At 32.5% G+C, this 16583-nt stretch overlaps 1 protein-coding gene across 1 annotated transcript in view; it reads left to right on the top strand.

Annotated features, from left to right (window-relative positions):
* LOC124353572 overlaps window positions 1–15230 on the top strand; it is a 51126-nt gene extending 35896 nt beyond the window's left edge. Inside the window, exons 7-13 of the mRNA XM_046803469.1 lie at window positions 2556–2718; window positions 4013–4158; window positions 5066–5234; window positions 8776–8994; window positions 9371–9743; window positions 9928–10093; window positions 14811–15230. Of these exons, the coding sequence (XP_046659425.1) occupies window positions 2556–2718; window positions 4013–4158; window positions 5066–5234; window positions 8776–8994; window positions 9371–9743; window positions 9928–10093; window positions 14811–15172 (1598 nt within the window). The 3' untranslated portion in view covers window positions 15173–15230. The remainder of the gene's footprint in view (window positions 1–2555; window positions 2719–4012; window positions 4159–5065; window positions 5235–8775; window positions 8995–9370; window positions 9744–9927; window positions 10094–14810) is intronic.
* Window positions 15231–16583: the final 1353 nt, after the last annotated feature.

Here is a 16583-nt window from a genome sequence, read left to right on the forward strand (position 1 = left end):
TAGATTTTAATTTAGTGGAACCTTTAATTATAGATGGTAATGTGTTAGAGTATCAAAGTATGGTTCAGAATTTAGGTTTAAGAATTGATAACACTTTATGTTGGACAGAGTAAGTCAACTACATACATAAGCGAGTTTTTCAGTGTTTGCATCAATTTAGAGGATTGTGCTTTAGTCCTTCAATGAATATTAAGAAATTATTGATATCAACTCTTGTTCAACCGTTGTTTGACTATGCTAGTGTAGCCTTCTGTGATTTGAATAGTGAGTTGATAGCAAAGTTACAAAGGGCACAGAATGCGTGTATCAGATTTATTTTCAATTTACGGTTGGACGATCATGTTACTCAGTATTTTAGAGATTTAGGTTGGTTAAAGGTTAAAGAACGAATTGAGTATAATATTCTTGCTTTGGCTTTTAAGGCCTTGACATATAAAGAACCTCAATATTTGTATGAAAAGTATACGTTTATGAACAATGTACACCTTAGGGAGACACGTTTTGGTAGTGAGACCTTGCAGTTTCCAATTCACAGAACCGTGACATATAGTAAATCTTTTCATGTGCAGTCAGTTAGATTATTAAATGCTGTTGATGTTGAAACTAAAAGTACAGAAAACCCTAAGGCTTTTTTGAGAGGAGTTAAAAGTCAACTATTAGAAAGGTATTTGTAACTTTTAGAGAGAAACAAATGTGTATGTACAAACATATTTAACATGTCAACATACAGTAGTTGTAATGCAAATGTAGAATATAAATTAAGAGGAATTTAATTCAGAAATTATAACCGTAATACATGTCGCTGTGAATCAGTGTGAATCAGAATAATGACATGGAAAGAATATGTATATTATATATATATATATATATATATATATATATATATATATATATATATATATATATATATTTATGTATATGTGTATATTGTAGATGATATACAATAAGAGTATATCAGGATACTCTATTTAGTTTCCAATGAACTCAATATTTCATTATTTGTAAAATAATATTATATTAAATCAGGCTCTCTCTCTCTCTCTCTCTCTCTCTCTCTCTCTCTCTCTCTCTCTCTCTCTCTCTCTCTCTCTCTCTCCTCTCTCTCTCTCTCTCTCTCTCTCTCTCTCTCTCCTCTCTCTCTCTCTCTCTCTCTCTCTCTCATCTATAAAATTAGGGTCTTTTTTTTAAGGACTTACAGTTTTCATCGAGCACGTCCTCTAAAAACCCACTATCTCTAATGCTACAGAGCTTCTCTCTTACTTCCATATTGCTGGACCTTCCTTGTTATTTTCTTTACTGATTCTAAAGGCATTTCTTGTTCAGGAGATTCTTCTGTTGGCATATTTATTACTTTCACAACGTCAGGTTCGTCTTTCTGAGCTTGGCCATGCCGAGAATCATCAGAAGCAAATCGTTAACATTATAAGATTTGCTAAAACACTATAAACTTCGGTAATAATAACTCTTTTTGGTTGCATCAATTGTTATCTTAAATTTAGGATTATTCTATATTTTTATAGAAAGAATATTATATATGTAGAAAAATTACATATTTTTTTGTATAATTATTGTAAAAATAAATTGACATTGCTAAGTGATTAAATCAGGCTTTCGGTAGGTTAGCTAGGTGATATTGTTTTTTAATTTTCTTACCTGAACTAACACCGTCAAAATCAGTGACGGTGCCATTTCTGGATTAATGCAGTAAACACAATTAACAAGTAACTGGTGTAACAACGGTCTATATAAGTCAAAGAAACAGAGCACGCTAATAAACAGAAGTTTTATGTAGAGTGACCCAAGTCTCACATGGACCACTATGCCATAAGAATATCAGCTGATAAAATAGTGTGAAGCAGATTGGTTTGTTTGACTTAGTCCGGTACGCCTTAATAATTAGTGACACCTCATTTGAAAGACATTAAAGAATAACAAGAATGTCACAAACTAGAGGTCTCTAATGTTACCTTATTAAATTTAGTGGCTCATTAAAATTTGAATTGGTTTATAATCTACCATTGCCTGTGAATAAATTTATAACGCAATTAAATGGTAGACATTTGAAATCTCACCTCAATTTCACTCAGATGAGACGCTAGAAATGATTATCATGCACTTCTTGTCAAAAATGAAGCCTGGATTAAAAACTGCAACTCACCTTTTTTAACATTTCAGGTGTGATGATGTAGCAGGCATCTTCGATCTTTGTGCTTATGTATATGATATGCAATAATATTCAGTTTTCAGGACAATTTGGAAATCAACAGAAAATTAATGTAAAATCTGTTGGGATCAGTAACCAGTATGTTGAGATTCAATGTCACACAGTTTAAATCGCTTTAAATTCATTGCAAGATTTTTCGAATTATTATTAAATATGTTAAATATAAATGTGAAATCAGCAATGTATTATATGTTTCGAGTCATAATGTTATGAATTATTTTCAATCAGTATCAAATCTGTTAGCTAAACATAAAATTATAGTGAGAATAAATCAATTTTAGATTAATTCTGAATGTTGTAAATTGTTAAACATCGTATGCTTGCAATTTAGAAAAACCAAAACCGAAGAAGGATCCTCAAGACATTGGCTGCTACACGATTTCGTACTCTGAGAGTCGACTGTACAAGGTGCATCACCCTCTGTCTTGGGAAGAATGTATAAACTTGTGCAACAGAAGGAGTTCCGTATACGCAGGGATACAAGCAGAACAAGGGTAAATACCACAATATTTTAGTAATAATAAAGCCTTATTTACAATTGAAGGTGTTCCAATAACACCTAAACCTGAAACATTTTTAACATATTCGCTTCCAAAGGACACAGAAGCGATGTGTAATTAGTACACTTGTAAAATCCGAGACTGCGTCACTCCGTAAATTATATATTGACCATGCATAGAATTTATGAAAAGGGAGTTTCAAGAGACACTAAAATTATAAAAAAAGAAATAGCATATACATGGACCGTCCTTTTGCTTTTTATTCCTACAGAGTTATTTTTTTTCACGTGCCAAGAAGAACCTAAGCACTAGGCTTCCATGTGTAGGCCATTTGCCATCAAAATCTATCAGATGGGCTGGCAGACTGACGAACATACAAGTAAAAGTACCTGAAGAATATGATCTACTAAAACGTCAAAATTTCTCCTTGCCACGATATATGCCATATATATATATATATATATATATATATATATATATATATATATATATATGTGTGTGTGTGTGTGTGTGTGTGTGTGTGTGTGTGTGTGTGTGTGTGTGTGTGTGTATGTTAGTTTGCTTATTTAAACGCATATGTGACAGATACGGCCAAATACAAAATAATTGAATCGGAAAAAGTAAGCGCTCTGTGGTGTAATGGTAGCACATTTACCCGGCAAGTGAGAGATCCGGGTTCGACTCCCGGCGGAGCAAGTACATTGAATCACAAAAAGTACTTGCTATATATATAGCAAGTACTTTTTGTGATTCAATGTACTTGCTCCGCCGGGAGTCGAACCCGATATATATATATATATATATATATATATATATATATATATATATATATATATATATATATATCCGTTCAAATATTCTCTGGTTAAATCTAGAAGACATTGGTATAAAAATATCTATGTAATTGATTAAAATTATTATTGGTTACTTCTGAGTGGAGAAAAAGAAAATTTTGGAGTGATATATTAACAAAATCTTGACTGTTATTTGCTGTAAATCCGATTAAATTCATCGTTAAGGTCATGCAGTATAGGTTATGAGTAGACTATATATCAAGGATATATTTTAGGATATCATACAAATACTAAAAGTATATTTTATCTGCCTTTAGAAAAGGTATCTTAAAGAATATTAAACAAAGTCTTCTTGTAAAGAAATATTCCATGCAATACCCGAATACACTACGTTAAGCTAGTACAAGACGGAAGGAATTAACCGAGTAAATCTATAATTATAACCTGTATTATTTACAGTTTTTTACGATTATTAAAAAAAAGTTTTCTTCCAGGTATCCCACATACAATTTTGTGTTCTGTGGCAACGACATTAAACAACACTCGACAACTGCTAACAGTTCTCTCTGTCTACCTTGTATGGATGACAAGACCCGACTCTGCGGGGGACAAAACACGCTTTCTCTTTACCAGCTTAGAGGTTAGTGTTAAGGCTATTTGTAGCCTACGTATTAAACTTAACTCAACAAATAATAATAGATCTCTTTGGTTACCTTGTATGGATAATAACACCCGTCTCAGCGGGGGACAAAACACGCTGTCACTGTAACAGCTTAGAGGTTAATGATAAGGTTATTGTTTAATTACATACTAACCTTTTACATCAATGATAATACATGTCTATGTCAACCTGGCACTAATTAGCTTATCTGATTTTGTTGAACATGGATAAGACACCGAATTTCTGCCATAATCTGTCTGTGGCTACACAGGAATTATCAAATATATATATATATATATATATATATATATATATATATATATATTTCTATTGTTGTGCACTATACTTTATTTTGGTATATTTGGTAAGTTTTTCTTACTTATATATGTTTTTAGACGATGTGCTAAGAAATTATCAATATTAACTGATTATATTATTTTCTACCTTCCATCAGGGAAATCGTGCAGTGTAAATTCCCTATGACCAACGCCAAATAGAAGGTGCAGTGTGTGGTGAGGGATTGTGCTTCCCGTAGTGACCTTGAAATCGAGGAACCTTCATTGACATCATTTTTTATTTCGCACAGCCCCACTCGGCGTACTTTCGCAAAGTTACATGTTGTTGTTGTTAGTGCCTAAGTATTAACGAAGCCTCCAACTCTAAAGGATGGCGAAATACTCCTTCTGTGCCTTATTATCTTTCACAGGGTAATTGATAATAAATTGAACTAAAAACTTGAATTCATAATTAAACTTCAACGAAGTCACACGGTATAGAATAATCCTACCTTTTTGAATACCAAGAAGAACAACAGAATATGTCTTTATTTGTCTTATTCAGGTGTAAAATAATAAATCTGGAGATAATTTTCTTGTTTCTTTTACAGAATCAAATCCCTTAGTGCTTTATTTAGCAACTGAAAGTGGACTGAAGATATTTTCGACTGAATCTTTATCTACAGAAGCTTTAACGGGTTCGTCGTCACCTACCACAGCTGTAGGTTTTTCCTATTGGGAAGACGATATCTTTTCCTTATCTCATCTAGGTATTTCAAGGTAATATTTAGGCAAAAGTATGATGTATTAGGTAGATTTATAATATTCTGAATGCTGAGTATAAATGCAAACATTATCTATGATATGTATGATCACGCATCTTCACGAAACTAGGTATGAACGTTCTAAAAGTGAATACAAGGTCATTATCGTTGTTGGAACTAATCCGTACCATGGTAAGCTAAGCCACACCTTTTGGGACAAGGGGGCCAAGTCGTAGGATGAAGTAAATAAAATATATACAGCTAACAGGGAACAGAATTTGCCATAGACAAGGAGGATCGAGAGCCCAGTATCACCCACACCGAGAGGGACCAGAGGCTGGAAACTAAGTGGGGATCTGCCCGTGATGAGGCCTTCCGAGACTTGCCAGATGTGAAGAGGCCCTATAGGCTGAGAGCTCCCAGAGGGACAGCTCTCGGAGATGGAGAGGTGCCAGAGGCTGAGCATGACAGAGAGGAGGGTTTTCGAAAGTCGAGTCTTGCCAGAGATCAGGAGTTTATAGAGTATGAGAACTCTCAGAGACAGAGAGATGCTGAGGCCGGAGCCAGCTAGAGGTGGAGCCTACAATTGGCCGAGAGGATCTTCCAGAAATCAGGAACTCATAGAGGCTGGAAGATGCGAGAATCTGACAGACAGGACCCCCTAAAGCTCAGCCAAAGGTCAGAAGCTCACAGGGGCTGAGAGATGAGAGAAGCTGACAGGTTTTTTTTACTTAGCATTAGATAACCGTTTGGTAATAAGTTCTCTAGTCATGATAATAATTTCTCTAAAAAGACTGTACGTTTACGTGAGAATTATATCACTAAATACTACGTTTGACCAGACTTACAAAGATCATTTATAATTTATATTATGTTTGCGTCATGTTATGTGTGGAAGTCACAAATTTTCTTTTAGTATTTTTATTACAACTAAGCGCATTAATAATAAATGTTTAAAAGTATTTGAGTACTCTGGTCCCCGTTTCAATTGGCAGACAGTGCTTCTTAGGAGTTCTCATGGTAAAGCAATTGATCCGTCAACTTTACTTAGCACTTGGATACTGTAGGTCGTAATACGATACATGCTCACGCGCAGGCTTGCAAAGGGTACGCTCTAGGATAGCAGTTGTAACTATACGTTTCTAACCGGAGGGTCTGGTACTTTTAGATAGTACATTACTCCGTTTATACAAATAACTATTCTAGCCTTAAAATGACAACTTTTGTCATTCCAAATAACTAGTTTTCCTAATTCTTAATCGATTTATATACATTTTATATGTCTACCTTCCGTATTTACAAACTTAGGTTACACAAATAGGTGTTACTACAAACAGAAATGATGATATATTCTTCTTATAAAAATTATAAGTTTATAATATTACCTAATAACTTCAGACATTTATATCTGGGCAACTTTATGGATGTCCAGGAGCGGCACATCACTAACCGCAAATTTCGAGATTTTGGAATGCAAGAGTAATTTGATAGGTCTAGTCTACTGCGGGATATGACTGTTGGAGTCGGTGGGGTTCGTTCCGTAAGTATGACAGGTTCTTACTAGCCTCAACAGATGTGCCACCCCTGCATGTTTTGACTAGAAAGGTTGGTTCAGAGCTGGCCTCCCCGTCTTTCGGGTTGACATGACTTTGAGATTAGTGCTCTAATTCTTCCTCCTGCATCTCGTTAGAAGGTGGCCCCTACCACCTAATCTATACTGATTATCCTGTCACTCCGGAACGTGTATAAGAAACATAAACGAGTCATTGTTCGTTAATCCAGGGCCTGAGTAACGTTTACAGGCCATCAACTAAAATTGGTCATACATAAACGTAGGTCAATACATTTGGATGCTCAAATTCATGTACTTTATCCTTGTACGAAGAAACTGAGCTTCAGTGAGTTCTTACACGTTACCTCTCAAACGGCCATCACTTTCTCATACCAACTTTATGAGGTTAACCTTAAGAGAGCGAATGGCGTCTTGGATCTAGAAATCACACTAATCTCGTCTCTTAGCTCAGAGCCTTGTATTGGTCTTGCTTGCGCAAAGGCTAACAATCATCTCCACCCATAATTGAAAGTCTTGTATAGTTCTTAGGTTCAACCTTATGTTGCTCTACTAGCTTTTCAATCTTAGTGTTACAATTGACATAAACTTAACTTTAATAACACATTTAGTAATGAAATGTTTAATTATAAATTTTTATGTTTATTGTACACATTTATTTATGTATATACAATACTTGTATGTATTTATATTTATATATATATATATATATATATATAATTAGATACATTTTTACTGTGTGTAAATTTCTCTTGAGAATTTCTCAGAGTTGAGAGTTTTGTTCATAGGCTAAACTCACTTCTCAGTTCACACCATATAATTAAGGATTCATTACCAACTATTTATGTGTATACACAATTAGATACGATTTTATTGTGTGTAAATTTCTCTTATTATCTCAGGGTTGAGAGTTTTGTTCATGGGCTAAACTCACTTCTCAGTTCACACCATATAATTAAAGATGCATCGCCAACTATTTATGTGTATACACAATTAGATACATTTTTATTGTGTGTAAATTCCTCTTTTTATCTCAGGGTTGAGAGTTTTGTTCATGGGCTAAACTCACTTCTCAGTAGACAACATATAATTAAAAATTCATCGCCAACTATTTATGTGTATACACAATAAAATACGTATTTATTTTTTGTAAATTTAACTTTTTATCTTAGGGTTGCTCATGGCCTAAACTTAATTCACAGTTGACACCATATAATTAAGGATTCATTGCCAATTATTTATTTAAGTATTTTGGCTGTTTGATGGCTGATTAAAAATAAATTTTGAACATTTAAATTAATAAACTATTTAAATCAATTGATCTTTTTTGCCTTTTCATTTCAATTTGGTTTTACTGAGATATTTTAGTAGACGATGACCTTTTGGTTATATTTTAGAAACTTGTCGGATGTTTTGTCACTAGACGGTCCGCGTATAAACAAAGTTTATATAACACTTTCATTCCGTATTTTAGTTTCTTTTTACTCCGTCTCATGTAAATAAATCAAGTTTATATTGATATTGACTTGATAGTTAGATTCGAATTATATGACTTTTTAAAACTGAATTGTTGGTTTAGTATTAAAAAAGCTTTGGGCTTCAAAGAAAATAATACAGTAAAATACCATTTTGTATCGGTGGCGTCTTTATTAGAAGTGTCCATGATTAAATCTATTAAAATGTTAAAATTCCCGAGAGTAAAAATGTGGGGAACGGGATTGGTATGATAAATATATTGTCTGTAGATAGTACATTTGTATAAACTTCATGGGGAATCCTTGATACAACTTCTAAAATTTATTTAACTATTAAAATGTGTAAACATGACAGAATTATTTAACTATGTAACGCGTCTCTATCATTTTACAAACCTTATTATCACCGTAAGAGTTACTAACTAAAACAGTCAACATATTCATAATCTACAGAGTTGTATTGTACATACTTGAATATTGTTAGAAATGTTTATATGTATCTTTTGACGTAGGTTATACTACAGCCCTTTCTCGGACATGTACATTGAGTCAACTCTTGTATTCGAATGTGATTCCTCCATGGCTATAGATTGGATAAACAAGTACATCTATTGCAGGAGACGAGGCAATTCATATTTTTATGAAATTGATTGGACTCGTCAAAAACCACCCAGACAATTAATGTCATTCTATAACAATTTACAGGACATGGAAGTGGATCCTTTTGCAAGGTACTTTGTTAATATAGACTAAATAATTGAGTAACAGCTGTTGTGGCATCAATACTGAGAAATACGGTATTGAGGAACGCTTAAGTCTAGTAGGATAGTTCGTTTTTTGTGATCAAAATATGAAACAATTTTAATTGGATATAGTAATGAACAATTTGAATGTATCATTTGATGTTACAGTCACAATAACAATGATTAATAATTAATGTTTAATGACTAATAGTGATTTAATGTTTATGATTCGGCAAGAATAAAATAAAATTGCATTATTAAAAAGATATTACCATTTGTAGGTTTGTTTTAATAATTTATAGATAATGGTATTAAACCAAGTCAATACTCATCTGTTACATAAAACGTGTATTTTTTATTTCAGACAGCTCTTTTTTGTGGAGAATGGACAACTGAGCCGTCTCTCGATTTATGAGAATTCTCGTATTAAATATGATTACGAAAAACTGCATTTGAAAAAGGTGCTGAAAATTGCTCTTGACGTAGAACTCAAGTTTGTTTACCTGATAGGGATTGAAAATGATGAAAATCACTGTTTGATCAAAACCGACTACGAGTTCAAACAGATGAGAGTGTTATATAGCGGAGATCATGTCACTGACCCGATTTCTGTGGATGTCCTAAAGCGAGATGTGATTTGGGGAGTAAAATCCGATGATGGCTTCTTCGTCTACAGATGCGAGCTTACTCCGAGATGTCTGAAAGACAATATACAGCGTCTCTATCGGTCCAGCGAGGTAAATACCGGAACACATGTGACAAAATCTAAACAAAACAAAACTACTCTAAACAAAAAACCGCTTTCTAAGTACGTCATGAATTTTTATCAACATCTTGGGAATTAATTAAACATTCAAACAAAATAATTTAATTGTTTTTAACTTACAAAACAGGATATTTTAATGTCATCCTAATTTTCAGGCCATCCATGACATTAAAATATACCACCCAGATAAGCAGCCTCACAATGCTATGTACCTCTGCTCAAGACTCCAGTGTTCACACAACTGTTCTGTAACTCAGGATCAGGTCAGCTGTACTTGTCCAGATGGGATGTCGCTGTCTTCCGATAACGTCACTTGCCAAGGTATTACTCCATTTTAAATATATGTGTAATATTTATTATAACACAACCTGCTGTTATAATAAATAATCCTGATGTTATAATTTATTCTAGTATGTCGTCCAGTTACATTTAGTGGCTGAGCTGAAATTCATTTGACTCAGTGTTTGCTCAAAGCTAGAATAACTTACATCCCTTGAACTGATGCTCACAAATTAAGGTATCGTATGAATAATTTTCTCTAAACTAAGTTACACCACTGACGTTCGTAACTAAGTATCACCTCAATTATTATTTTCTCAAAGCTAAATTACACCGCTGATGTTCAGATATTTAAGCATGATCTGAATTATTGTTTTCTCAAAGCTAAGTTACACCGCTGATGTTCAGATATTTAAATATCATCTGAATTATTGTTTTCTCAAAGCTAAATTACACCGCTGATGTTCAGTTATTTAAGTATCATCTGAATTATTGTTTTCTCAAAGCTAAGTTACACCGCTGATGTTCAGATATTTAAGCATGATCTGAATTATTGTTTTCTCAAAGCTAAATTACACCGCTGATGTTCAGTTATTTAAGTATCATCTGAATTATTGTTTTCTCAAAGCTAAATTACACCGCTGATGTTCAGATATTTAAGCATGATCTGAATTATTGTTTTCTCAAAGCTAAGTTACACCGCTGATGTTCAGATATTTAAATATCATCTGAATTATTGTTTTCTCAAAGCTAAATTACACCGCTGATGTTCAGTTATTTAAGTATCATCTGAATTATTGTTTTCTCAAAGCTAAGTTACACCGCTGATGTTCAGATATTTAAGTATCATCTGAATTATTGTTTTCTCAAAGCTAAATTACACCGCTGATGTTCAGATATTTAAGTATCATCTGAATTATTGTTTTCTCAAAGCTAAATTACACCGCTGATGTTTAGATATTTAAGTATCATCTGAATTATTGTTTTCTCAAAGCTAAATTACACCGCTGATGTTCAGATATTTAAGTATCATCTGAATTATTGTTTTCTCAAAGCTAAGTTACACCGCTGATGTTCAGATATTTAAGTATCATCTGAATTATTGTATCCTCAGTGCTTAATTACACCGCTGAAGTTCAGATATTTAAGTAGCATCTGAATTATTGTTTTCTCAAAGCTAACTTACACCGCTGATGTTCAGATATTTAAGTACCATCTGAATTATTGATTTCTCAAAGCTAGGTTTTCTTACATCGCTGAAAACACTTCGGTTGATAACTTTCTTACATTTTCCTTGTTTTTTTTTATTCCGTAGGCTTATGCGACTGGTATTATGATGTTACGTTTGTCTGTCACACCAAGGTGATAGTTATATAAATATAACTTTTCATTATTTTATCGCCTTGCTATGATTAATACTGCCATTAGTACACATCTGGTTATACAGGAAGGAAGGGGCTGGAACTGTATCGTGGTTGGTGGAAACTATCCAATGACCAAACAGCGAGTGATACGGCTTCATTCTCACAGGCTACCAGCTTATTAATTCAACAATAAAATCTTTGTTGGACTTAGTTCCTATCTTGGTTAAACATTCGTAATCTAAGGTTTCTCTTATTATCCCCAGATAGTAATATAAAATATACTTTTGTTTTTATTACATATTTTCATGTTATGTTTAGCAACTCACTGACTAGGTTTGATAATAAATGTTTCTTCAGTGTAAACTGACCTTCAACTTTTTGCAGTTCAGTAGACAACTGACTGGCTCAATAAAATTTGCGCCTTTACTAATCTCAAACAATGGTTTAAACCTTTAGGCAATTTGAAATCGTTTTGGTATTAAGGTAACGTGTTGTCTTAAATATACCACCTATTTTATCCCTCGCCCATTTTATCCTTCGGGCCAGTGTATTATTTTGTTAATTTTGATTAAGAATTCATATTTAGATACACCTTTTACTTTCCGCATTATTTTAAATAATTTTTTTAACTTATCTGCATTCCATAGTTCATTAATGTATTAATATCTTAATGTGTTGGCGTGCATGAGTCTCAGACTTCAGATGTTTGTGTATATTGGTTTCCTGTATAGCGAATGTCCTACACTATTGTCTAATTTTAACGTTATTATAATTTAAAAAATGATACACTCCTTTTGTTTACAACGTTTATGAAAACTTATATTATATTTGAATGCAAGATATGAGCTGCTCGTAAAATTTATCCAGGCTATCCTTACCGAGCCAACAAACTGTCCATACATTATCTAAGTAACAACCGTATAACTGCGTTTTTATTACGACCTTATTTAAGTAATGTTGTCAGTTTGTGTAAGGTTTGAAAGTGAATATTTGGAAAACCTCAGAATTCCATCAGTTCCATGTATGTATATCTTAAAGTGATTTTACATATTTAGGTTATAAGAATAAAATTCACGTGATTAATAGTTGCTTCTACTAAATGGAAAATAAATTTTCTATGCACGAGAGAAATACTGGCATTAGATGTATCGAACTTCAATGTCTTGTAAAAGATATAAATATATGTTGTAAGTTAAAGTAGTAATTTACGAATAATTTGTGTAAACATGGCGTACATCATTGTTATCCATTGTCTGTAGAGCCAACGGACTTGTAACCGTTTAATTTCAATATATGGTTTTGTTACTATTGAGATTTAAAAAATTTTTACTATAATGATTTCTTGATTTTGTGAATAATGAATGTATATATATATATATATATATATATATATATATATATATATATATATATATATATATATATATATATGTATATCAATTTGAAAGATTTAAGCTGTACTTGGCCTAAATGTAACACAGTAGAAAATGTTTTGAAAAACTATTTTTTGTTACATCACAAGTAAACACTTCGTAATGTATCTGATGCTAATTTATCTAAAACACTAATAGGGCAAATTGACCGAAAATATAAAACTCGCTTTTAAAACGGATGAAAAATATTAAACAATGTATTATACGTGTAATGTGATCCATAGCGCCTCCCATCTTGAACTAAAATGCGTAATAGGGATTTTAATAGATAAAGAAATACTTGTAACAAAAACGTGGAGCTTAAGAAAATTATAATTGATGCATTAAAATCAGCAACCATGCGTCTTAAGTTTAAAGATATAACAATGCATATTTATTAAATATATTACTATCAATATTACAAATTTTTAGTACAACGTGTTGGTGAATTTAAGAAATATAATTTGACTCTTTTTACTCCGTTTCATAAAAGTGTTCTATACACATATACATAGTACTTTTTGGGATTCAATGTGTATTAAAATTAAATGACGCTATTGCCATTTACACAAACTGAATGAAAATAAAACTTATTTGACAGGTATTTGGTCTTGCGATCATATGTTAGTTTGGTTATTTAAACGCATATGGGACAGATACGGCAAAATACAAGATAACTGAATCGCAAAAAGTGAGGGCTCAGTGGTGTAATGGTAGCACATTAACCCGGTAAGTGAGAGATCCGGGTTCGAGTCCCGGCGGAGCAAGTACTTTTTGCGATTCAATGTGTTTTGAAATTATATATAATATTCATACATATATAAAAAATACAAAAACTAACCAATTAAAATAAAAAATACATACATATACGGTACATATAATATATATATATATGTGTGTGTGTGTTTTTATTATATATATATATATATATATATATATATATATATATATATATATATATATATACTATATATATACTATTTCAAGACAGATATGAAATTATATATTTAAAATGATAAATATTAAAAAGTAAAAAATAATGAAATGTAACAATTTATGTATATATATATATATATATACTTTTTGCGATTCAATGTTTATTGAAATTAAATAAGGCTATTGCCATTTATACAATTTAATGTAAATAAAAGTCATTTGACAGGTATTTGGTCTTCCGATCATATGTTAATTTGCTTATTTAAACACATATGTGACAGATACGGCCAAATACAAAATAGTTGAATCGGAAAAAGTAACCGCTCTGTGGTGTAATGGTAGCACATTCACCCGGCAAGTGAGAGATCCGGGTTCGACTCCCGGCGGAGCAAGTACTTTTTGCGATTCAATGTTTATTGAAATTAAATAAGGCTATTGCCATTTATACAATTTAATGTATATATATATATATATATATATATATATATATATATATATATATACATAAATTGTTACATTTTATTATTTTTTGCTTTTTAGTATTTATCATTTTAAATATATAATTTTCATATCTGTCTTGAAATAGTACCTAATGATTATTGGTTATTTAATTAAAAATTATGATAAAATAGCAAACTCCACTTATTTTATCGTTTTTATTTTCCTAAGTACCTATAGGAATGCAATAAAATATTCATTAGTATGACAAAATTAAACCTTTTAGCAACACATCTTATATATTTAAATACGTTTTAAAGAGTGCAGCTCTAGAATTGCCAATCACTATACAATCGTATGAAACATGCGTCTTCCATTAACCAGCTGTTCGTTTGCATCTCCGAAACCATGCAAGTGGGACTGTTTATCACTTTTACTATAATTCAATAGCACCGTACCATGCTTACGAATAAATTTTTACTTTTGCTGAGGTAGCTGCTCGAGGTAAGTTAGTAATACATTATAATTGTTCCTTTCCTCTCGTATCTTCATCTAGTTTCTCTTACGTCAAGGTGTAAATATAACTCATTTGTCATTGGATGCTTTCAGACATTACATCTACAACCAACCCAACATCTGTGGAGCAGTCGGAGACTTCCAAGGTTACAGCATCTTTCCCACACTTCCTGATGTCGACTCCTTCCGCCGCAGTTGTGCACCAAGAACTTCCTCAGGAATACACCAAAGCTACTCCACCGTCTAACGTCGACACAAGCAATGAGACCAGCGATAGACTGCCTGTCATTGTAACGTGTGTGGTAGGAATCTTGGCGGTAGTTGGTTTGCTGTTGTTTGTTGTGTGGAGAACTAAACACGAATTAATCCCGAACTTAGGGAATAGCTACGCACAGAATTCACAGCTGGAACTGACTCACTCGAATGTAGCAGCATTTGACAATGTTTCTAATTAATAGGTTAAAAGTTATTGTAAACTGAAGTCATCGACAATAATAGTATTGTTCAGAAATAGTATAGTTCATTTTATATCCCCAGTCCTCCAGATTTCAACTATAGAAAACGGTGCTCTCAGATTCAGTCACCCAGGACAAATGTGCCTTGTTATGTGGTTCAGACACAACGGGCAAACGATTAGAGCTGACACAATAATAATAATAATATTATCATCCTTTTGTTCACCAAAATATTTTGAAAATTTTAGAAATTTTACAAAAAATTGCATTATGCTCTCAATAGACAAATAAAAAAAAACATAGTGAAGATCAACCACCCAAAGAGGATGAAATACGATTAAAACCCTAGAAGGATTTTATTTTTTTTACAAGCTGAGTTTGTGTTACGATGGAATTGACAGAAATGTGCATCGTGCTTTCATCAGAAAACAAGAATTTTCATACGGATCAATCACCCACAGTTTTTAAATACAAAACCCTATTTAACCTCTAGAAGAACTATATATGCTCTTATTGATGTCCTACAAAGTTAAAATCTCACGCATACGTGTCTCATCACTTAAGTAGAAAAACAAATACATCTTCATGATGATCAACTACCTGTACTAAGATTGTAACCCCAGAACTAGTACGTTTTGTATACATATTTTATTTTTTATCATCTCGATGTCCTACTACGATGAAATTTGAAACACACTTGGCTTATTCTCACAACAGCCCATATAAAGATTTTTAAAGAATTTCTATATACCTATAGGAGCTGAAACGGATTTGCTCCTAAAAGAGTTATATTTTGTTTCCCTAATTCCCACTGTCCTAAAAATATTAAATTTAACACTCATATAAATTATGTTCCCAAAAGAGCGACTCCGAAAATACCTTAACCGATAGTAGGTTACAATGGACGAAGAAAGTGGGGTTTTCAGAAATATTAATGGAATTAGGCACTTTTTGACAAAGATTGCTTTCCAGACCTTTGTGTGTGTATAAGTATTTTTATCGGGGTAACAACGCAAACGTTACTAGGATACGCCCGGGCAAAATTTTAGACCAGAAATTATCTATTAGATAAAAATAAATTGCTAAATATGTTGCTAAGCGCTAATCTCGGGAATGGCTGGAAGAATTCGGCTAATTCTATTTTTATATTCGTTTGAAGTCCGAGGAGGGTTTATAAGGAGAGAAAAGTTAGAAACGTTTCCAAGAATATTTAGGAATTCTGGAAGATAATTCCGACACATAATCCAAAGCGAACGGATACTTAACAGCTGTTCAACACATTCTGTTGAAATTTCATTAAAAACAAGAAAGATGAATTTACATTTGAATGTAAGAAAATATTAATAATACAGTGCTTAATCACAGTGATAATTTTTACTTTAGATTGCATCAACTAATGAACCAGTAATCC

Source organism: Homalodisca vitripennis, chromosome 2 (assembly GCF_021130785.1).
Source record: "Homalodisca vitripennis isolate AUS2020 chromosome 2, UT_GWSS_2.1, whole genome shotgun sequence".
NCBI classification, from domain to species: domain Eukaryota; kingdom Metazoa; phylum Arthropoda; class Insecta; order Hemiptera; family Cicadellidae; genus Homalodisca; species Homalodisca vitripennis.